Below are 19,188 nucleotides of genomic sequence, written 5' to 3'. Positions count from 1 at the left end.
GGATGAGTTGGATTACAGAGTGAAGGAAAAGCAGCCAACAAGTGCTCAGCAAAACTGTTGGAAAAGCATTCCATGTGAGCTGGTTGAGAGAATGCCAAGAGTGTGCAAAGCTTTCATGAAGGCAAAGGGTGGCTACTAAAAAAGCATCTAAAATCTAAAATATATTTTGATTTGTTTAACATTTTTTTTGTTACTAAAGGATTCCATATGTGTTATTTCATAGTTTTGATGTCTTCACTAGTAGTTGACTGGTACTGTACATTAAAAAATATATAAAAATGTCTTAACAAACCCAAACTTGGTTACACAGGTGTCCTTCACTAAAAAGGTGCAAAAATGTAAATAAGCTGAACTGTTTAGAAATGGCATTCTTGATCATTTTACATCCAAGGTGTAGATAATTAGATTTCACTTTCACCGTTGCTTGTGCATGTCGTGATAGTCTTTGAAGCAGTCCCTCTGCCAGGAAACAAAAAGCGAACAGGCATTTCGGACAGAAGATCTGGCATTTCACCCTTCCCCCCCCCTGTGTTTCGTGCAATGCTTGCAGTTCTTCCTTTTGTCTTTTGGCATGTGTGTTGAGTAGTGGAGCTAACCTTGAGTGGCCAACTGGGTGAGAGGGGTTTGACCTTTTGCTTTGGCCATATGCTTGTAAGAATGAAAGCATTTAGTGTAGCAATGTCCACAAAGTGATAAGAAAAAGTATGATGCAACTTCCTGGTCTTGTGGAGGACCTGGTAGTAGCCTATCAGAGCATCAGATAGGTTGACACCCTCCTTGCTGGCATTTTAGACCTTCACAGAAACAGGAATGGGGACATTATTCCTTTTTCACCCTTGTTGAGACATGGTTATTATTGAATGCCTTATGCTGTGTGGTGAGCATGGTTACTTCCCTAGGGTCCTTCCATCTCACAAAAAGCAGCTTGTTTGTCCTGATCCAATGCATGGTCCCCCTTGCCGCTCTCTTTGTCATGTTGTTTACCTTGGTCTTGGGGAAACCGATTCTGTTAGGACGAATGGTGCCACAAGCCCCTCTTTTCTTTTTTAAGAGGTCTATGAAAAGTGGATGTAGAACCATCCGATGGGGTGATTGACATAGCAGTGGGGGATGAAGACCTTGACCGGCTGGGGCGGTTGCTGGGGGGGGGGGTGGCTCCCAAACGTCATCATCCAAACCCTCTGCATCCTCCACTCTGTGGTGAATAAAATAAAGGGATGTATTGTTGTAAGACACACAGAATTACAGTTGCCTAAATTTACAAAAATGACATTACTGTAAAGTTAAAACACCAAGCCTTAACTTTATCTGCACAGTGACTCACACGGGTGTGAAGCACACACACAATGCATGCGGTAACACTTTGGAGACAAAGACAGAGGTGAGAACCACAAATAAACAACGACCATGAGTTTAGTGGCCTCTCCAAAGTTACAATGTTGAAAATTAGAACAGTGAACTAATATGAAACATAGAGGGAAAATACTTTGGAATTATACAATATTGAAAGGACTTATTACATAGGCCTATGTAAACTAAATCCAAAGCACAAAATGCAGACAACTTATAAAAAAAACTAAATACATTTAGTAAATTAGCTATATAAAGACAATTTACTTACAGATCTAAAAGTGATCTAAAAGTGGATCCAATCCTTATAGAAAGCAATCTTCATCGGCCGAGTCAAAATCCTCGTTGTCCAAATCGCTCTCCTGATCCGAGTCCGACTAGTATTTTATTCAAAGCTTCTATGTCGGTATACTTATTCATAGCTGCCTTATTTTTAGCTTCCAATTCGATATTCCTAGTTTTAACTCCCCCCCCTCCCCCCTTGAGAAGCCATCTTTTATGCTAAAGTGATGAAAATAAAGCGATGAAATCTATTTACAATGTAATGTAGCGTGCTCAGTGTGTCTTGCCTCTGTTGCCCATTTTCCCCATTATCCCCTGTGCATTTATACATAGATTTCACGGTTCGATTTATTGTTTTTGTAATTTGCTGAAGTTTCACATTACAATAAAGATAAAACATAGGCTAAATTTGTTCCTACTAACCTGAGGATTAATTTCATACCCCTCATGTAGCTATAGCTCAAACACAGACCAAATCAAAGCTTATCTTGTAAGATGTTTGCTGTTTGGTAAAAATGTTGTGTAAAATAAAAAATTTGACTCTCGGGGCTGGTGATCAATAACGGTAGGTCACAGGCAGACAAAAGTGTTGCCCATTTTCCCCATTATCCCCTGTGCATTTATACATAGATTTTCTGTTTGTCTGTTGCCAGTTCGTCTTGTCTCGTCAAGCCTTCCAGCGTGTTTTTCCTGTACTCCTGTTCTCTCTAGTCCCTGTTTTCTAGTTCTTCTGGCTTTGACCATTCTACCTTCCCTGACCCTGACCCTGAGCCTGCCTGCTGTTCAATACAGTAAATAGCCTAAAGTTAAGGCTATCTTACAAACTACCTTAAAATGAGTTGCACTTGCATGGCCACATTTTGAGGTTACAGTAACTATACATTTCTTCTTATATAATCACATAAAGCATACATGTTCAACATAGTGTGCATAGGTCGTCGCAGGTCTGTGGAGATCTTCACAATTTCTGTAATAATCTGCGCAGAATCGTGAAAGGTATTAATCACTTTCACCATATACTTTTAATGTAATCTTAACTGCAGTCCAAGTAATTTGGTTCTGCTATTAGATGAAGCACAGTGTTAACACATTAATCTGTTGTATTAATGAACAAAATATCTGACATTGTATTCCCATTGGAACTTAATGGTTGAAAGTGCAGTGATAGACATTTGGGTGACAACTAAACAAAAAATCAGACATTGTTTTTCCATTAGAATTTGGTTGTGCTTTTAGATCGTTGAAAGCATAGTGTCACGCCCTGACCATAGAGAGCCTTTTTGTTCTCTATTTTGGTTAGGTCGGGGTGTGACTAGGGTGGGTGATCTAGTGTGTTTATTTCTATGTTGGCCTGGTATGGTTCCCAATCAGAGGCAGCTGTTTATCGTTGTCTCTGATTGGGGATCATATTTAGGCAGCCATTTCCCCACTGTGTTTTGTGGGATCTTGTTTTAGTGTAGGTGCCTATTTGCACGTCACTGTCTTCACATTTCGATTTATTGTTTTTGTAATTTGCTGAAGTTTCACGTTACAATAAAGATGTGGAACGCTACTCACGCTGCGCCTTGGTCCAATCATTACGATGATCGTGACACATATGTAACGACGGTTGTCAGGAATGGACCAAGGCGCAGCGGGTTGAGTGCTCATAATTAACTTTTTAATGAAAACACTTATACAAACAAAACAAAACGATGGACGACGAATACAGACTTGAAGGCGAACAACAGCAATTCAAGTGACAACCTCCCACAAATTACAAACACAAACACACCCTAATATATAGGACTCTCAATCAACTAAACATAGAAACAGACTAACTAGAAAGAACATAGACTAACAGAGCAGTGACCAAAAACCCCGGAATACATAAATCAACTACCCTCTACATAATACACACACCCCGAACCACATAAACCAAATACCCTCTGCCACGTCCTGACCAGCCTACACTAACAAAATAACCCTCATACTGGTCAGAACGTGACAACATAGTGATAACACATTGAAAATTCAACTAACTTTTGGCTGTTTTTGTGTAGGTCGTAATCTCATTGATCAATGTATCAACCAAATATTACCCAATTGTCCATGTTGAAATGACTGGTTTGCCCAGTGGATGGTGACCCTGGTCATGACCCCATTCCCTGCGGGTATCTCAGGGTGAGTTGCAAAAAATACATTTCCATTACACACTTGTGTGTAACAAGACAAATATAAGCACCCCCCAAATTATTATAATGAAGACGCAATCATTAGTCTTGTGGGTGAGAACGATTAGGAAACGAAATACCCTCTTCTCAAATTCTGCAAAAATACAATACAGAAACTGAAGGTCTAGCATGTCTTCAGGCTAATAATGTCATGGGTGTCGTAGGGTGTAGACCAAAACGCAGCAGGAAAATGTATACTCATCTTATTTTTATTAGTGAAGAAGGAAAACACAAACAACGTATACAAAAACAAACGAACTAGACAGTTTTGTCAGGCACACAGCAAAACAAGAAACAATCTCCCACAAAATCCCATGACAAACACATTCCTATTTATAGGACCTTCAATCAGAGGCAACGATAGACAGCTGCCTCCAACTGAAGGCCCCAACACCAATTAGCTAAACATAGAAATACAAACGACTAGACTGAACATAGAAATAAACTAACATAGAACAATAACCAAAACCCTGGACTAATAAATCAAATACCCCTCTACATACATAACCACCCCGAACCATATAAACCAAATACCCCCTCTACATGAACACATACACAAACACACCCTAAACCACATAAAACAAATACCCCCTGCCACGTCCTGACCAAACTATAAGAACAAATAACCCCTTTACTGGTCAGGATGTGACAAATGAGTAGTAGCTATACTAGGTAACAGATTGAATGACTGACAGACAGCAAAGCCTTCGTCATAGGGTATGCTGTACTATTGACACTAGTGTATAGCAGGACAGTGTGTGATTTTGTGTCAAATACCTATAGTATGCAGATAAAAAACACAGTGACAACTAATGATCAAACTGATCTTTTCCTCATAAAAATGTGTGTTATGCAACGATCATAAACCTTCATAAAGTAGATTTGCCAAACAAGTGCCTAGCCTATCCCTCAGCAAACAACCAACGGTAAAATAACCAATATAGCATACTGAACGTCATAAAATGCCCTCAATAGAAGTCATTTGGGTTTCCTATGGTCTCTGTTTTGAACATTATGCCCGGACCAAACCCTCAGTGAAGTAGTTAAGCAGTGATCTGGTGGCTGGTGGTCAGGGTTGGTCAGTGGATCAGCCGGTTCCGCCCTGCCACTGGAACACTGTGGGTACATGGTGGGTACGTCAACAGGCCAGCTCACACAGGCCAGATCACTTGACATGCTGAAAGTTTGAATGCAACTCTGGTTTCCTCCTCTGTTTCCTCTTGGCACTATTGGGATTTTGTTTATTTACCCAGTATCCCAGACACAGATTATGCGTAGTCCTGCACACTGTGCTTTTTAGTCCAGGACTAGTCTTGAACACTACAGACCTAATGTCTTCTACCCATGGCATTATAGGTACTGTCTGGATTTTGTTTGGATGAACATTCAGTAATATGCATGATTTGGCCCCTGGATGAGGTTATACATTGACATTGACATACATATACATTATACATTGATATTTTCTAATCCTACATTATGCAGATTATACATATTGATTTTACTCAACATGTAAAAGATTAAAATCCTCACATCATCAGTAATTCACTTTTTGTTACTCTCCATATAGCTTTATCATATCTGTGATCTTTTCCTAAGTGGCAGTGACTTTGAGCATTCAGTTATTTATAGCTGCCTTTCCACTCACATTTGTATACCCGTCAAATTTGTGTCGCAAACATACACTACATGACCAAAGGTATGTGGACACCTGCTTGTCGAACATCTCATTCCAAAATCATGGGCATTAATATGTAGCTGGTCCCCCCTTTGCTGCTATAACAGCATCCACTCTTCTGGGAAGGTTTTCTGCTAGATGTTGGAACATTGCTGTGGGGACTTGCTTCTAATCAGCCACAAGAGCATTGGTGAGGTTGGGCACTGATGTTGGGCGATTAGGCCTTGGTCGCAGTCGGCATTCCAATTCGACCCAAAGGTGTTCGATGGGGTTGAGGTCAGAGCTCTGTGCAGGCCAGTCAAGTTCTTCTACACCGATCTCGACAAACCATTTCTGTATGGTCCTCGCTTTGTGCATGGGGGCATTGTCATGCTAAAACAGGAAAGAGCCTTTCCCAAACTGTTGCCACGAAGTTGGAAACACAGAATCGTCTAGAATGTCTTTATATGCTGTAGCGTTAAGATTTTTCTACACTGGAACTAAGGGGCCTAGACTGAACCATGAAAAACAGTCCCAGACCATTATTCCTCCTCCACCAAACTTTACAGTTGGCACTATGCAGTCGGGCAGGTAGTGTTCTCCTGGCATCCGCCAACCTAGATTCGTCCGTCGGACTGCCAGATGGTGAAGCGTGATTCATCACTCCAGAGAATGCGTTTCCACTGCTCCAGAGTCCAATGGTGGCAAGCTTCACACAACTCCAACCGATGCTTGGCATTGCGTTTGGTGATCTTAGGCTTGTGTGCAGCTGCTCGGCCATGGAAACCCATTTCATGACGCTCCCGACGAACAGTTCTTGTGCTGACGTTGCTTCCAGAAGCAGTTTGGATCTTGGTAGTGAGTGTTGCAACCAAGGACAGACTATTTGTACGCACTACACACTTCAGAGGTCCTATTCTGTGAGCTTGTGTGGCCTACCACTTCACGGCTGAGCTGTTGTTGCTCCTAGATGTTTCCACCTCACAATAACAACACTTACAGTTGACCAGGGAAGCTCTAGCAGGGCATACATTTGACGAACTGACTTGTTGGAAAGGTGGCATCCTATGACGGTGCCATGTTGAAAGTCACTGAGCTCTTCAGTAAGTTCATTATACTGCCAATGTTTGTCTATGGAGATTGCATGGCTGTGTGCTCGATTTTATACACCTGTCAGCAATGGGTGTGGCTGAAATAGCCGAATTAACTAACTTGAAAGGTTGTCCACATACTTTTCTATATAGTGTATTTGTCACAGGTGTCTTGTGTCCCCCCTTATTTGATCACTGCATTCCCTAAAATACTGTCCATGTCCATAGCCAGAAATGCAGTATAATTCGAAATCCTTATGCTGTACAGTACACATATGTCTGGACCGTACATATCACCTGGAGACCACATGCAAACCTCATTCTCAGAGGAAGCAGACTTCCTATCGTGATTTAGATTGGATCAACCAGGCATGACCTCATTTGAAATGGATGCACAGTCAGCATTCTATTGACATTGTTTGAAATGTAACGTGAATAAAGATTTTATGATTAGCCTGAACGTAGGCCTACCCTATGTCATTGCTGAGTGGAGGCAGTCAGCACTGACGTTAATCTCTATAGTGAAATCCACTCACTCAAGGGGGAAAATGCCTAGAGAATACGAAGGAAAAACAACTTAGTCATGAAGTAACAATGAAGCTTCTGTCATCCTGGTGTGGTAGCTAGCGCTTTGGCCTTTTGAAGCGGTGCATGTAAATATTTAGTGAGGACTGTGATTGCCTTGCAGCCATGCTTCATTAATCTCTGTCATGAGGGAATAATGGAGAGCTGTGAACACTAACACAAGTTAGGGCTGACAGAAAAGTGACTGAGAAAACAGCCCAACACTGACTTAGAAAGAAAGACTGTTTGCGTTGTTTCAATATCACTGACTTCCTTGCTCCATTTTGCACTAATGAGTATTTCTCTCTTTGTTCTCTATTTAATGCAGTAACGGGTTATGTACAGAATACTATAAGTAGCAGCTGGAATACAATCCAATACAAGGCATGTACACAATTTCCAATATGCTGTATGTTTGGTTGATATAAATCATACTTAAATAACAATCTATAACAACATAGTGCGATATGAATACAAATTATGATTATAGAATTACTATCATAACTTTTCAACATACAGTGCATATGTTGACTCTCATAAACTGTTTAGATATGTTTAGAATGTGCTTGTTGTTTAGATATCACATCACGGCTTGTCGATGTGAAAATCTTCTTCCCTGCCACAAAGAAAATATTTACAGAACAGCGAGGCTGCGAGGGCTCTGTTTTCCATTAAGTCCATGCAAGTAGCCCAGTGAACACTGCTGGCCTGCATCCAAATAAATGTTTCTGTCTGCGCTCCATTAAAGATTTATCATGTCAAATGATGATGTCAGCTCAACTTGGTTATTTTCCTACTAGCGTCCCAAAGGTCAGCTGACGGGGAGATTTGCTTCCTTACTTTCACGAGCAAGGTAAATATACATCTGTGCAAACAAGTGTGAGTGGCAGTCAAATGGCCGGCAGCACAACATGGGAGAAAATAAGGCATACATATGGCTTTAGTTTCCCTCTGTGAAAACAGGGAGGAAGAGGGAATCTGTTCTGCCCTGTGACTGTGTACTGCTGTGTACTGCCTGTCAGGGAGATGAATGAGAAACATGGGCTGCTCAGAAGGGTCAGGGGACGTTTTAAAATCCTCCTTTGTGCTCCCAGTCTAGCTGTGTCGGAGACAATGCGGATAATGAGAGTGGAATTTGGTGTGGAGCACAGTGCAAACACAGGGGAAGCACCTCGCCCATCCTCAAGAGGCCAACCAGCTGTCTAGGCTTCTGCGTCTCCCAGGACTATGCTCTGACTACAGGCATGCATGGGAAATTATTAATATTATTTCATCTTCTGTAGGATACAGGACTGAATAACTTACAGTCCCTAAAAATATGGACCTACTGCAGGGGCGGACTGGGACCAGAAATCAGCCCTGGCAATTCTAATACGCTGGCCCATTTCTTTCCCTCAAGTCCCCTTTTATTTTGTGAGAGCCACCAAGTGATATCTTATATCTACTTTATTAGTGTAAAGTCATGCCATGAATGTATCTATTTGCTTTATGTTCAGATCTTATTGGTGAATAGGTATATTGTAGCCTGTAGGTCTATGCTCCCACATTACTCATCTCCAATGAGTGTATACAAAACATGGACTATGCATTGTCGATTTGTGTGTTTGTCAGTAGTCCATTGATAGCTTATTGTTGCCTATCAACTTGACGGGAGGCATTCAATAATGAGCCTGCTACTGCTATAGCTTTCTATGAAGCACCATTTTTTATTCAGTCATTGATTATAAGACTGAGACTTCAATGTCGTTTTTTTCCATTGTGGTATTTTTATTTGGTTGCCAAGAGATTACATGTATTATCAAGGTAGAATATGCTTTTTCTTAGTTGCTAAGGTGAGACGGGGCTAATGCATTATGTCCTGAATAAGTAAGCAATTATCTAACATCTCTCTCAGCATGGCATTGAGTTTGAATCCTGGAGCCCGGGAACAAATTTATATATTTATTTAGGCTATAAGGGGTCCAGGGGTCATCCAATGACCGTTTACCAACTGGTCATCTGATGTCAGATGTGTCTGAGCCTGAGCCCCTGTACCGTTCAGTTTCAGAACCACGTGATACTTAGATTGGTGTGTGTTGAGGTCATACAAATAGAATTACTATTAATTCTAGGTCTAATAATTATATTTCTATGGTTGGCATAATATAATGTTCACTGTGGTCCTAAATACAATGAAATGCTTTTGTTTTAGAACAGGTTATATGGATGTATTGATTTGAGGTTTACCCATGTAATAAAAATACCAATTTACGCCCCTTGGCTTTGAGGGGAGGGATTTCAGCTTCCATGCCGCTGATAACTTCGCAACAAGTCCCATGGTTGAAGGCGCTAGACGTGGATGGGAATATCTGTGGCAACCTGTTGATAACGGAGTTATGACAATGGATAACTTAGTAGGAGTACTATGACAAAAGTGACAATCGACACATTGAAAGAACATCTTGTTCTTGCCGACGGCGAAGACGGCGTAATACGCTACTGCATTCCCATGCATCAAACTTTTTATGATACCGGTAACAAACTTGCAAACCTTTATCTAGGAACGTTTTGGTAGCCGACAAAAGTGACACGTTTCTGTATAAATGAGAAACAAATGATAGAAATGGCACAGCGCAGTGAAACAATATTTTACAAAGCGAAGACCTTCGTTATGATTGATTTTTATTTTATTTTTTACGTACAGGTAGCCTGTACATTATGAGACACAACAGGTGTTGTCAGTAGTTACGCGCAGACTTGGATTAAAATCCAAAAACAAGTCACTTGGTCGGTAGCTAACGTTAACCATCTACCAAGAAGAAGCCTATGTGAAATGGTCTCCACTTGCTTTACAGACTGGGAAGAGATAACTTGAGAACAATTCAATAAAAGGCTCAGTTCACAATGAAAATGCTGAGAATACTTTGCGTTGTTGTTGGGTTGTGGAGGACATGCCTGACGAACAGAAACTGCCCGGACCTCTTCATTGACAGCTGTCATTGCACCTCTGAGAGGTCCAAGGAATTGAGCAGACAAAATGTCTTGGTGAAGGTGGTGTGTGATGATGTGGAATTAATGGACACTCTACAACCCAGTTTCTTACCCAACAAAACAGTTTCCCTGTGAGTATGACATTAAACAATCAATAAAACAGTAGTTGAACAAAGGTTGTTAAAAAAAAATGGATAAATCATTAACCAGGGCACCACTTAAGAAAAAATAGTGTAGTCAGAGTGCAGTACACTGCAGTTAGGGTGCAATATAACTGCAGTATGCAGCAAATTCTGCTTCCAAAATCAAAACATTTACTACAGTAATTTTGCAGTGTAACTGGAGTGCATAATAACTGCAGTACTTTGCAGTTATTATGCAATTACTGCATCCAAAATACCACAGTCCACTGCAGTTACTGCACTTTTGACCTGCTGTTAAAATGAACAGATATGAGAGGAAACTGCTATCTTTTTTTGTAAGGAACAATATCACAGCATCCATTAATCTTAGATATCTGTGACAAAAATGGCAACTTAGTACTCAGCAGACCAGTTGTACACACCAAGTATGAAATTATTATAAATCATTGAATTTCCCCCTTCTGCCTATTCCCTGTAAATGTTGGTCACTGAAGAAGTTATAGATACTGTGCCCTTTCCTTTACCTCCTTTTGACTGACCAGCTCTATAAAAATTGCTATTTTCAGCATTTTCCTCTCCAGTATCCAGTGGTGCACCATTTGTAATGTATGAAAGGTTGCTCAAAGAGAATAAACTGATTAAAAAGGAACAAGTAAGAATAATGTTATTCACCATACAGGGCCTGTCAGATGAAATAAGAGAAAGCACTTTACAGTTCTTAGAGTGGAGAGCTTACCAAGCCCATTCAACCTGCAGGTGTGGAAATTGACTTGGCCTACTAGCTTTGTAGACTGTTTTATTCATGGGAACTGTATGGAAAGGTATTTCTTTGAGGGAGAAAAAAGCAAATAGGAAATGTAAGGGAGCTTCTCTATTCCAAACACCGTTGCAGAAGATTGTTGAAATATGAATGTTGATGAGTAATTATTAATTATAGCAATATGGATATTAAATGACATTCTGAGTAGCTTTGGCCATATTTAATGTTAACAGAGTAATTCCGCTGCTCTGAGATACATGGTTACTTATGCACCAAGGCTAATCTTGTCTTCACCTGCTTCAATTGTTGTTGCAGTTGTGCCTGGATGCGATATAACCTTTTGATTTGAGGAAGTGTTCCTCATGGACATACAGCTTTGTTCTTTACTGACAATCTTGGGTTCCTGGTCATGTTTAGGCTAAATTAATTGTCCCCTGAAATAGCACAAGCGTCTTCCTTTTGTCCAATAAATCAATGCCTCTTGGTAGGATATTAGGAGTATCCTTCATTGTAACCACAGTTTACAATTAAAATAGTCCAATCTTTTTAAGAATACAAATTTAAAAAAACGATTAAAAAAATGTAATTTAAGCTGATAAATGTAATACTCCCTGTCTTTCCCCGGGTCAACAAGCCAATATCCTCAAGCAGGCCCCTTGGTTGGCCGGGAAGCAGTTTTCATGCATTAGGAAACGTGACCTTTGTCGGGCCGAAGTGGCCTCCCACATCTCCATTTTATTTAGACATGCTGTGAAAATAAACTGATATGAGAGGAAAGTAGGCTATGCATATCGTGTCATACACCAAGTGGATTCCCTAACTAGCAGATCTCTCCTAATGCTTCCCTTTGGCCTCCTTCATTGTCCCTTTTATTCACTTCAGCTCTACAGATAATGAGTTCTGTATCAGTAGCCTTCTTCATTATGGCACTTTCAGTATTTTTTTCCGAGTGGATGCATTCTATTCATAAATAAATAAATGTGCAGAGCTTGTAATGAAATGGCAGCACTGTCCATACGTCTTTACTTTCATTTTCACTTTATTGCATTCTTTCTATGTGCATCTCTAGTCTCAATTTATGACATATTTCTATGAAGTTACAAACAACTCCTAACATAACTGATTGAAAAGAAAATGAAATGTGTGTGATGTCCATAATTCCTAGCAGCTGTAGACTCCAGAGCAGCAGAACCCCTCTATTAACACCTCTGCCTGTTTCCCTATCCAAAACGTGGGAGAAGTTGCTCCAGCGTTGGAGTGGAGCCTGACAGCTCTGTTGACCTTGAGGCCTATCTGGTGTAATTGTTTCAGTGGCAAGTAGGGGAGAGAGAGAGAGAGAGGCGCTGTGTCTCTGTGGAGAACAGTAGCAGGGATTGTAGCTGACACCTGTCTTAAGCAAAGCACTGGCTAGTGAACATGGCACTGACCTAAGAGAGAAGAGAGACAGAGGGGAGAACGAGGGAGAGAAAGTAAGAGAGAGGAGCCGGGGGGCATATGGAGGGAGGGAGGGAGCGAGAGGGAGAAAATGACAGAGAAACATTTAGAAGGATAGAGGAAGTGACAGGGAAGGAGACTCGGAAAGAGTGACACAGAACACAGAGGGAGACAGGAAGTGTTGTGAAAAGAGATGTTTGGGTTAATGAGATGGAAGGAGCAATAGAGGGAACGTGACAGAGAAACACAAACATTGTTTGCAGGCAGTTGTTGCTCAGTCATAGTTGTAATGCAAACCTACCCTGCGAACAAGATCTTTCTACTTTTAGATATTGTATGTGACAAGATGTATGTTCTGCATTTGCATAGCTGACAGCAAAGAAGTTTGGACTTTGTATGTCTCCTTCTCAGAGATTTGCAGTGCAACTGTCCTGTCATATTTTTTACCTTGTAAGACTCAGTTAAAAGAACATCGCAGTATAAGCATGTAGCTAATGTAGCATCAGCATGCAAATAGCATTTACAGTTTCAGTTGCCAATGGTGATCTACTTTCAGATTTGCACATCCTCTACAGAAGAGCCACAAAAAGCTCCTCAAAGCCCTCTAAGGCTCCAGTCTCTCCCAAGGTGAAGCTTGTGGAAAATTAAAATGAGTTCATTGGTTTGGGGTAGGGACATGTCTGGCGTAGGCCTACAGTAGACTCTGTGGGCAACGATCACACTGGAGACAGGAGGGGCTGTTACTGGTAGTCTGGATGGCAGTGATCGTGAGGCCATGTCAAGGACATCCTTCACATTATTCTGGGAAGGACATTGTAATGTTAAGCATTCATAGATGGGGTTGCAGGGAAGGCAACCCCGCAACAGTGGGACTGATAGGAAGTGCTTTTGCATATGTCTTCCCCACTCATTATGATGACTATGATTGTTCACCTGTGTTAGACCAGAAATGTGAGGTCAGTATGAACCTCCATTTCTGGCTTTTTCACTTTCTAGATGGGTAAAAATTAGACTTGGAGGGGATATTACATTGTATGACTCATGTTATTTTCCCCACTCATAATGTCAGGTGATCGTTTACCTACAGTATATGTTGGACTGGCTTGTGGCTAGTATTGACCAGTATGCGTCAGATGAGCCAGAACCTTGAAGGAACAAGGTATAATATGGACACCGGTGCCCTTGCTTATGAAATACGGCCTTTCTGTCCTCGTGGAGTGTTTTTGCGTGCTATCTATAAACCTATTTCCTTGCTTGCCTAGCTCTATCGTTCCTCAGGTGATGTTGGCGGCTGCTCTGCTCTTCTCTGTTCTGAGTGGTTTATCATAAATATTTCATAGACGTGTACGAGTAGCCCCTCTATATTATCTGTGCATTATCACACAGACGACCCCCGCTAGCAGGGATGGAGCAGAGAACGAATGCCTCTCGGGCCGTAAAAGGTAGCAGTTTAATACGCTACATGTAGGCCTTTAATCTAAAGAGACATGGCCAAATAGACCCTATATACAGTCACAGGGGAATGCGGCAGAAGCTACTAGCAGCAATGCTTATCCATGGTTTGTTGTTGTTGTTGGTCTATAGTGTAATTGTTAGGCTGTCCAAGAAGCCACACTTCACAGTGCCCAGTAATGAATCATATCAAGCTGCTAGCTTTCTCTGGAAAATACTTGTTAGCGTTGGGTGTCAAATGCTGTTTATAATTTATGTTGTGGTTTCAAAGGACACCCTGATCAGTTTTGCATTATGAGATGATAATGACTCACAGCACCAGTGTTCGTGACCATTGGGGGAGCGAAAAGCTTGCAAATCACACAATAGCCTCGAAAACCCAAGAATGTGTCCAAACGCAGTGCGAATGTGGACTGTCTAAAAATATTAAGGAAGAAAAATACAATGTGTGCCAAGGATACTCTCTGGTCTGTTATCCTTACCTCCTCCCTTCACCATTGAGTAAATACCAAGGTTATTTAAACTTTCATAAGTCTGCTATCGTGCAGGCAGCCAAACCTTTGGAAGCATGTTTTGTTTTCCCCATTTTTTTGTTGTTGGAGATGTCGTAAAACAGCGATTTAAAAGCCTGCAGTGCACAGCTTCTGTTGCAGGGAGTGATCACAGTAAGTAGTCTTTTTAAGGTTGGTCCGTTTTTCGATTTTGAATAAAAAAATTACATAAAATGCATTATGAAATAATGACATTACAATGATTTTAGCTTTTTAATGGAAATTCCAAAGGCAAAAATGGTGAACATTCAATCGCCAAAACATTGAAAATATTCCATTGTCTCTGTCAGGTCCACATTGTGCAGGGTTGGGCAATATGGCCAACATAAAATACTATCCAGTGATATGATATGTTTTTGAATAATATAAGTTATAAATTTGCTTTGAGTAGTGTGAGAACCTAGGGTGGCAACACATACATTCTAAGTGATTTCAATGGTTCTTTCTCCATTCTGATTGTTTTATACAATTCAACTTCAATCAAAAATAATTTTCTCCATTTCCTGCACTCATTTGAGATCATTTCCACACTGCCACCTGGAGCTGCACGATATGGGAAAACAATCTAGTCCTTATATTTAACCAGATGTTGCAATTATGATTTAACTTGCGATTTAGAGCAACACACTTGGGTGAACTGGAAATGGAATGATTATTATGATTAGCTATATTATATAATTAGAATATACTTGTGGGCACTTTGTATACAGTGTTGTTTGACATGACAACGAATGAAAATGCCAGGGAGGGGTTATTGTGACAGGGTAGGAACCAAAGTGTTGATAAGTGTTTCCTAGGGGACCCTATAATCTTTGGCTACATTTAATGTTTTCTCTTAGCTACTTCATGTAGCTAACGTATTCATGCTTCACGTATTCCTTTGATTAAGAAGATACTGTTGCACAAACTAAATGCAGATTTAGGTCTACACCATCACTGGTATTATCAGGCTGTAGAGGCTAATTATGTTTGCTCTGACTCAGTACATTTATTAGCTAGCTAGCCAGCTAACAACATTTAGGCCCAACTTACTAAGAAAAGACAAACTAGCTGTTTGCTGTAAGAAACAAACTAATGAGAGAGAGAGAGAGAGAGAGAGAGAGCGAGAGAGAGAGCGAGAGAGCGAGCGAGAGAGAGCGAGAGAGAGCGAGAGAGAGAGAGAGAGAGAGAGAGCGAGAGCGAGAGCGAGAGCGAGAGCGAGAGAGAGAGAGAGAGAGAGAGAGAGAGAGAGAGAGAGAGAGAGAGAGAGAGAGAGAGAGAGAGAGAGAGAGAGAGAGAGAGAGAGAGAGAGAGAGAGAATCACATTTAACAAACCAAAGAGTCAAATACCGTTATAGAAGGTAAAGTAAAAACCCAAACCGGTCTGTGCATCAATAACGGTACAGTGCCTTCGTAAAGTATTGACTTGTTCCACATTTTGTTACAGCCATATTTTCTAAATGGATTAAGAAAATAAAAAACTGAAATACCTTATTTTCATAAGTATTCAGACCCTTTGCTATTAGAATCAAAATTGAGCTCAGGTGCATCCTGTTTCCGTTGATCATCATTGAGATGTTTCTACAACTTGATTGGAGTCCACCTGTGGTAAATTCAATTGATTGGACTTGATTTGGAAAGGCACACACCTGTCTATATAAGGTCCCACAGTTGACAGTGCATGTCAGAGCAAAAACCAAGCCATCAGGTCGAAGGAATTGTCCTTAGAGCTCCGAGACAGGATTGTGTCGAGGCACAGATCTGGGGAAGGGTACCAAAAAATGTCTGCATCGTTGAAGGTCCCCAAGAACACAGTGACCTCCATCATTCTTGAATGGATGAAGTTTGGAACAACCAAGACTCTTCCTAGAGCTGGCCGCCCAGCAAAACTGACAAATCAGGGGAGAAGGGCCTTGGTCAGGGAGGTGACCAAGAACACAATGGTCACTCTGACAGAGCTCTAGAGTTCCTCTGTGGAGATGGGAGAACCTTCCAGAAGGACAAGCATCTCTGCAGCACTCCACCAATCAGGCCTTTATGGTTGAGTGGCCAGACGGAAGCCACTCCTCAACAGAAGGGACTCGAAGACTTGTTAGGATCGAGGCAAATATGAATAGAGCCTAAGCACACAGCCAAGACAATGCAGGAGAGGCTTCGGGCCAAGTCTATGAATGTCCTTTAGTGGCCTAGCCAGAGCCCGGACTTGAACCCAATCAAACATATCTGGAGAGACCTGAAAATAGCTGTGCAACAACACTCCCCATCCAACCTGACAAAGCCAAATACAGGTGTGCCAAGCTTGTAGCATCATACCCATGAAGACTCGAGGCTGTAATCACTTCTAAAGGTGCTTCAACAAAGAACTGAGTCAAGGGTCTAAATACTTGTGTAAATGTGATATTTTTTGCATTTGTTTTGGTATAAATTAGCAAAGATGTCTAAGAACCTGTTTTTGCTTTGTCATTATGGGGTATTGTGTGTAGATTGAGGGGTGATAAAAAAACATTTAATACATTTTAGAATAAGGCTGTAACGTAACAAAATATGGAAAAAGTCAAGGGGTCTGAATGCTTTCCGAAGGCACTGTGTATCGTAAAATACAGTGTACCGCCCAGCCATACAGATATCAATAGAAAAATAAGAAATTACTATGAAATAATAAAATATTGCAGTTCTGTATATTACATTGTTTTTATTTGATTACTTTATTATTTTTCATTCATTTAAGTCATCATGTAATCTCTGCTCTGGCAGTAGCAGTCAGCCAGCCAGACCATCTAACATTATCTATGTGCTCCCCATACTGTAGTCTTTAGTCTTCCCGTTTAGCTAGCCTGTCTAAGTATGCTGCAGAGCTGTCTGGAAAAATGATTTTACTATTTCTTCAAAGTAGATAAGGCATACTGTCACAAACTGTCTCTGACCCTCTCATCATAGTGTTGTGTATGTTCCTCTCTCATGCTGTCTGTGTGTATCTAATAACTTAACGTAGCAGGCGTAAAAGTGTATCCTTCCAGAGATCTGTATAATGACGAGATGCTCATGCCTGCCTTCTCACCTTTTTCTTAGGGCGAAGACAACAAGCGCAGTCCAAAATAGGCCCATAGAAACGCATTGGGCTTGTTTTGCATTAAGTCTGGACTAGGGCTGTGGCGGTCACGGAATTTCGTCAGTTAGTGATTGTCAAGCAAATAACTGTCGGTCTCACAGTAATTGACTGTAATTAACATAAACACATTTAACATCTCCTGGCTTCCACACAGCCATTTAAAAAAGTCTAATTAATCCATGTAATATAGCCTACACCTTCACAGTAAATCCATTATTTAGAACCATGATATGAAGAAAATGTAGTCGATTTCAGAAGAACAGAATATCATACTGTGAGTTATGTTAGGTCCTAATGCGGCTATGCCGAATGGCTGTGGGCTACACTAGTTCATTTAGCAGACAAGATTTGCTTATAATTCTGTGGCTTTATTTTATAGTATGAGGAATAGAATTGTCTCTTTGTCTCTCTCTCTCGACAAAGCTAAATAAAATATACATATTTTCTCCAAGCCATTTGAGGGAGTGTGCGCACGCGCCTATTCTGTGTTGAGCGGTAAACGAAGAAATAGGTACTCCTATATGCTTCATTTAGAATTATTACTGTAACTTTAGTTGTTCTACAATCATTGGGCTGTATGATTTGATTTTTAATACATTGTAAGGCTGCATGATGAGATTCAAATGATGATTTGAAAAAAGTTGCTTGAAAGGCATGAGCTCTGCTTTGTTTTTTGCTCAGGCTGTACACACTCCAACAGTCTCTCGTTCACAATTTGACAAGCACTTGATAATGCCTAACATTTCACGGCGGCATCCCCTTTGTGGCTGTGGCACTAAAAAAATCCATGCCTTTTGCGGCCAGGCGTGCTACGTTGTGCCCTTCTCCCTGAGTGTGCTGCACAATCGGAAGCTCTCATTCACATGGCTCTCCTTCACGTGATCGGGTCTTTCTCACAGGCTATAAATGAAGACCGACACATCCGGGACGCAACTGCACGTGTCCTTATCCAATTCCGAGGTGCATATTGAAGATATTGGAAGAACTGTCCACATGTACTTTTCGTCAGCCAACAAGATGAGTAGCCCCAATGAACAGCAAAAGCACTAGCCTATGTCAATCTACTATTCCCCCATAGTACAAAAGTCAACCTATTCTATTCTGTGCGAAATAAATATTCCAAACATAGTACGGGAGAGTTGTGGGATGCGATAGATCCCAAATTAATACAACCACTAGCAAAAAAATGTTATGCAATGTGGCTGACGCAACAGATCTGAACGTTTATCTTAAAATGTTGATAAACTATTAGGCTATTTCTTCACATTATAGGCGTAGCAATGCCCACATGGTAGTAGGCTATAAGCGCAAATGTTCCATTAGCTGAAAACCCCATTATCAAAAGTGACCGCAAATGCAATTATGCATGTAATGTTTTTATTATAAAGGTGCATTTTTATGGTGAAAATGATCTTCCCCAAACTTGAAACTCATGCGCTGCTTATATATGCCAGTTAGGCTCTACACCCCTTGTAAAGCAGATTAATGTGCTTCATTTTAAGAAGTTATTTGGCCACTTTAGTTGTGATGCAAACCTTATTAAAACACAGGCCTATGGGCTAGACTACATGAGGTGTGCGACTATGATTGAGAAAAGGTCGCAAAAAAAAGCCTTTGTTTCTTATGCTGGGCA

General features: G+C 40.8%; 1 protein-coding gene across 2 annotated transcripts in view; it reads left to right on the top strand.

The window, feature by feature from the left end:
• Positions 1 to 9,436: 9,436 nt before the first annotated feature.
• The window catches only part of LOC106604940 (adhesion G protein-coupled receptor A3), a 286,173-nt gene continuing 276,421 nt past the window's right edge, over positions 9,437 to 19,188 (top strand). For both annotated transcript variants that reach the window (XM_014200102.2, XM_014200092.2), the window contains exon 1: positions 9,437 to 10,258. In XM_014200102.2, coding sequence (XP_014055577.2) covers positions 10,041 to 10,258 — 218 coding nt within the window. In that variant the 5' untranslated portion in view covers positions 9,437 to 10,040. The remainder of the gene's footprint in view (positions 10,259 to 19,188) is intronic.

Source organism: Salmo salar, chromosome ssa01, assembly GCF_905237065.1.
Source record: "Salmo salar chromosome ssa01, Ssal_v3.1, whole genome shotgun sequence".
NCBI classification, from domain to species: Eukaryota; Metazoa; Chordata; class Actinopteri; order Salmoniformes; family Salmonidae; genus Salmo; species Salmo salar.
The sequence above is the reverse complement of the archived record's forward strand: the minus strand, read 5'-3'. Positions and strand labels throughout refer to the sequence as shown.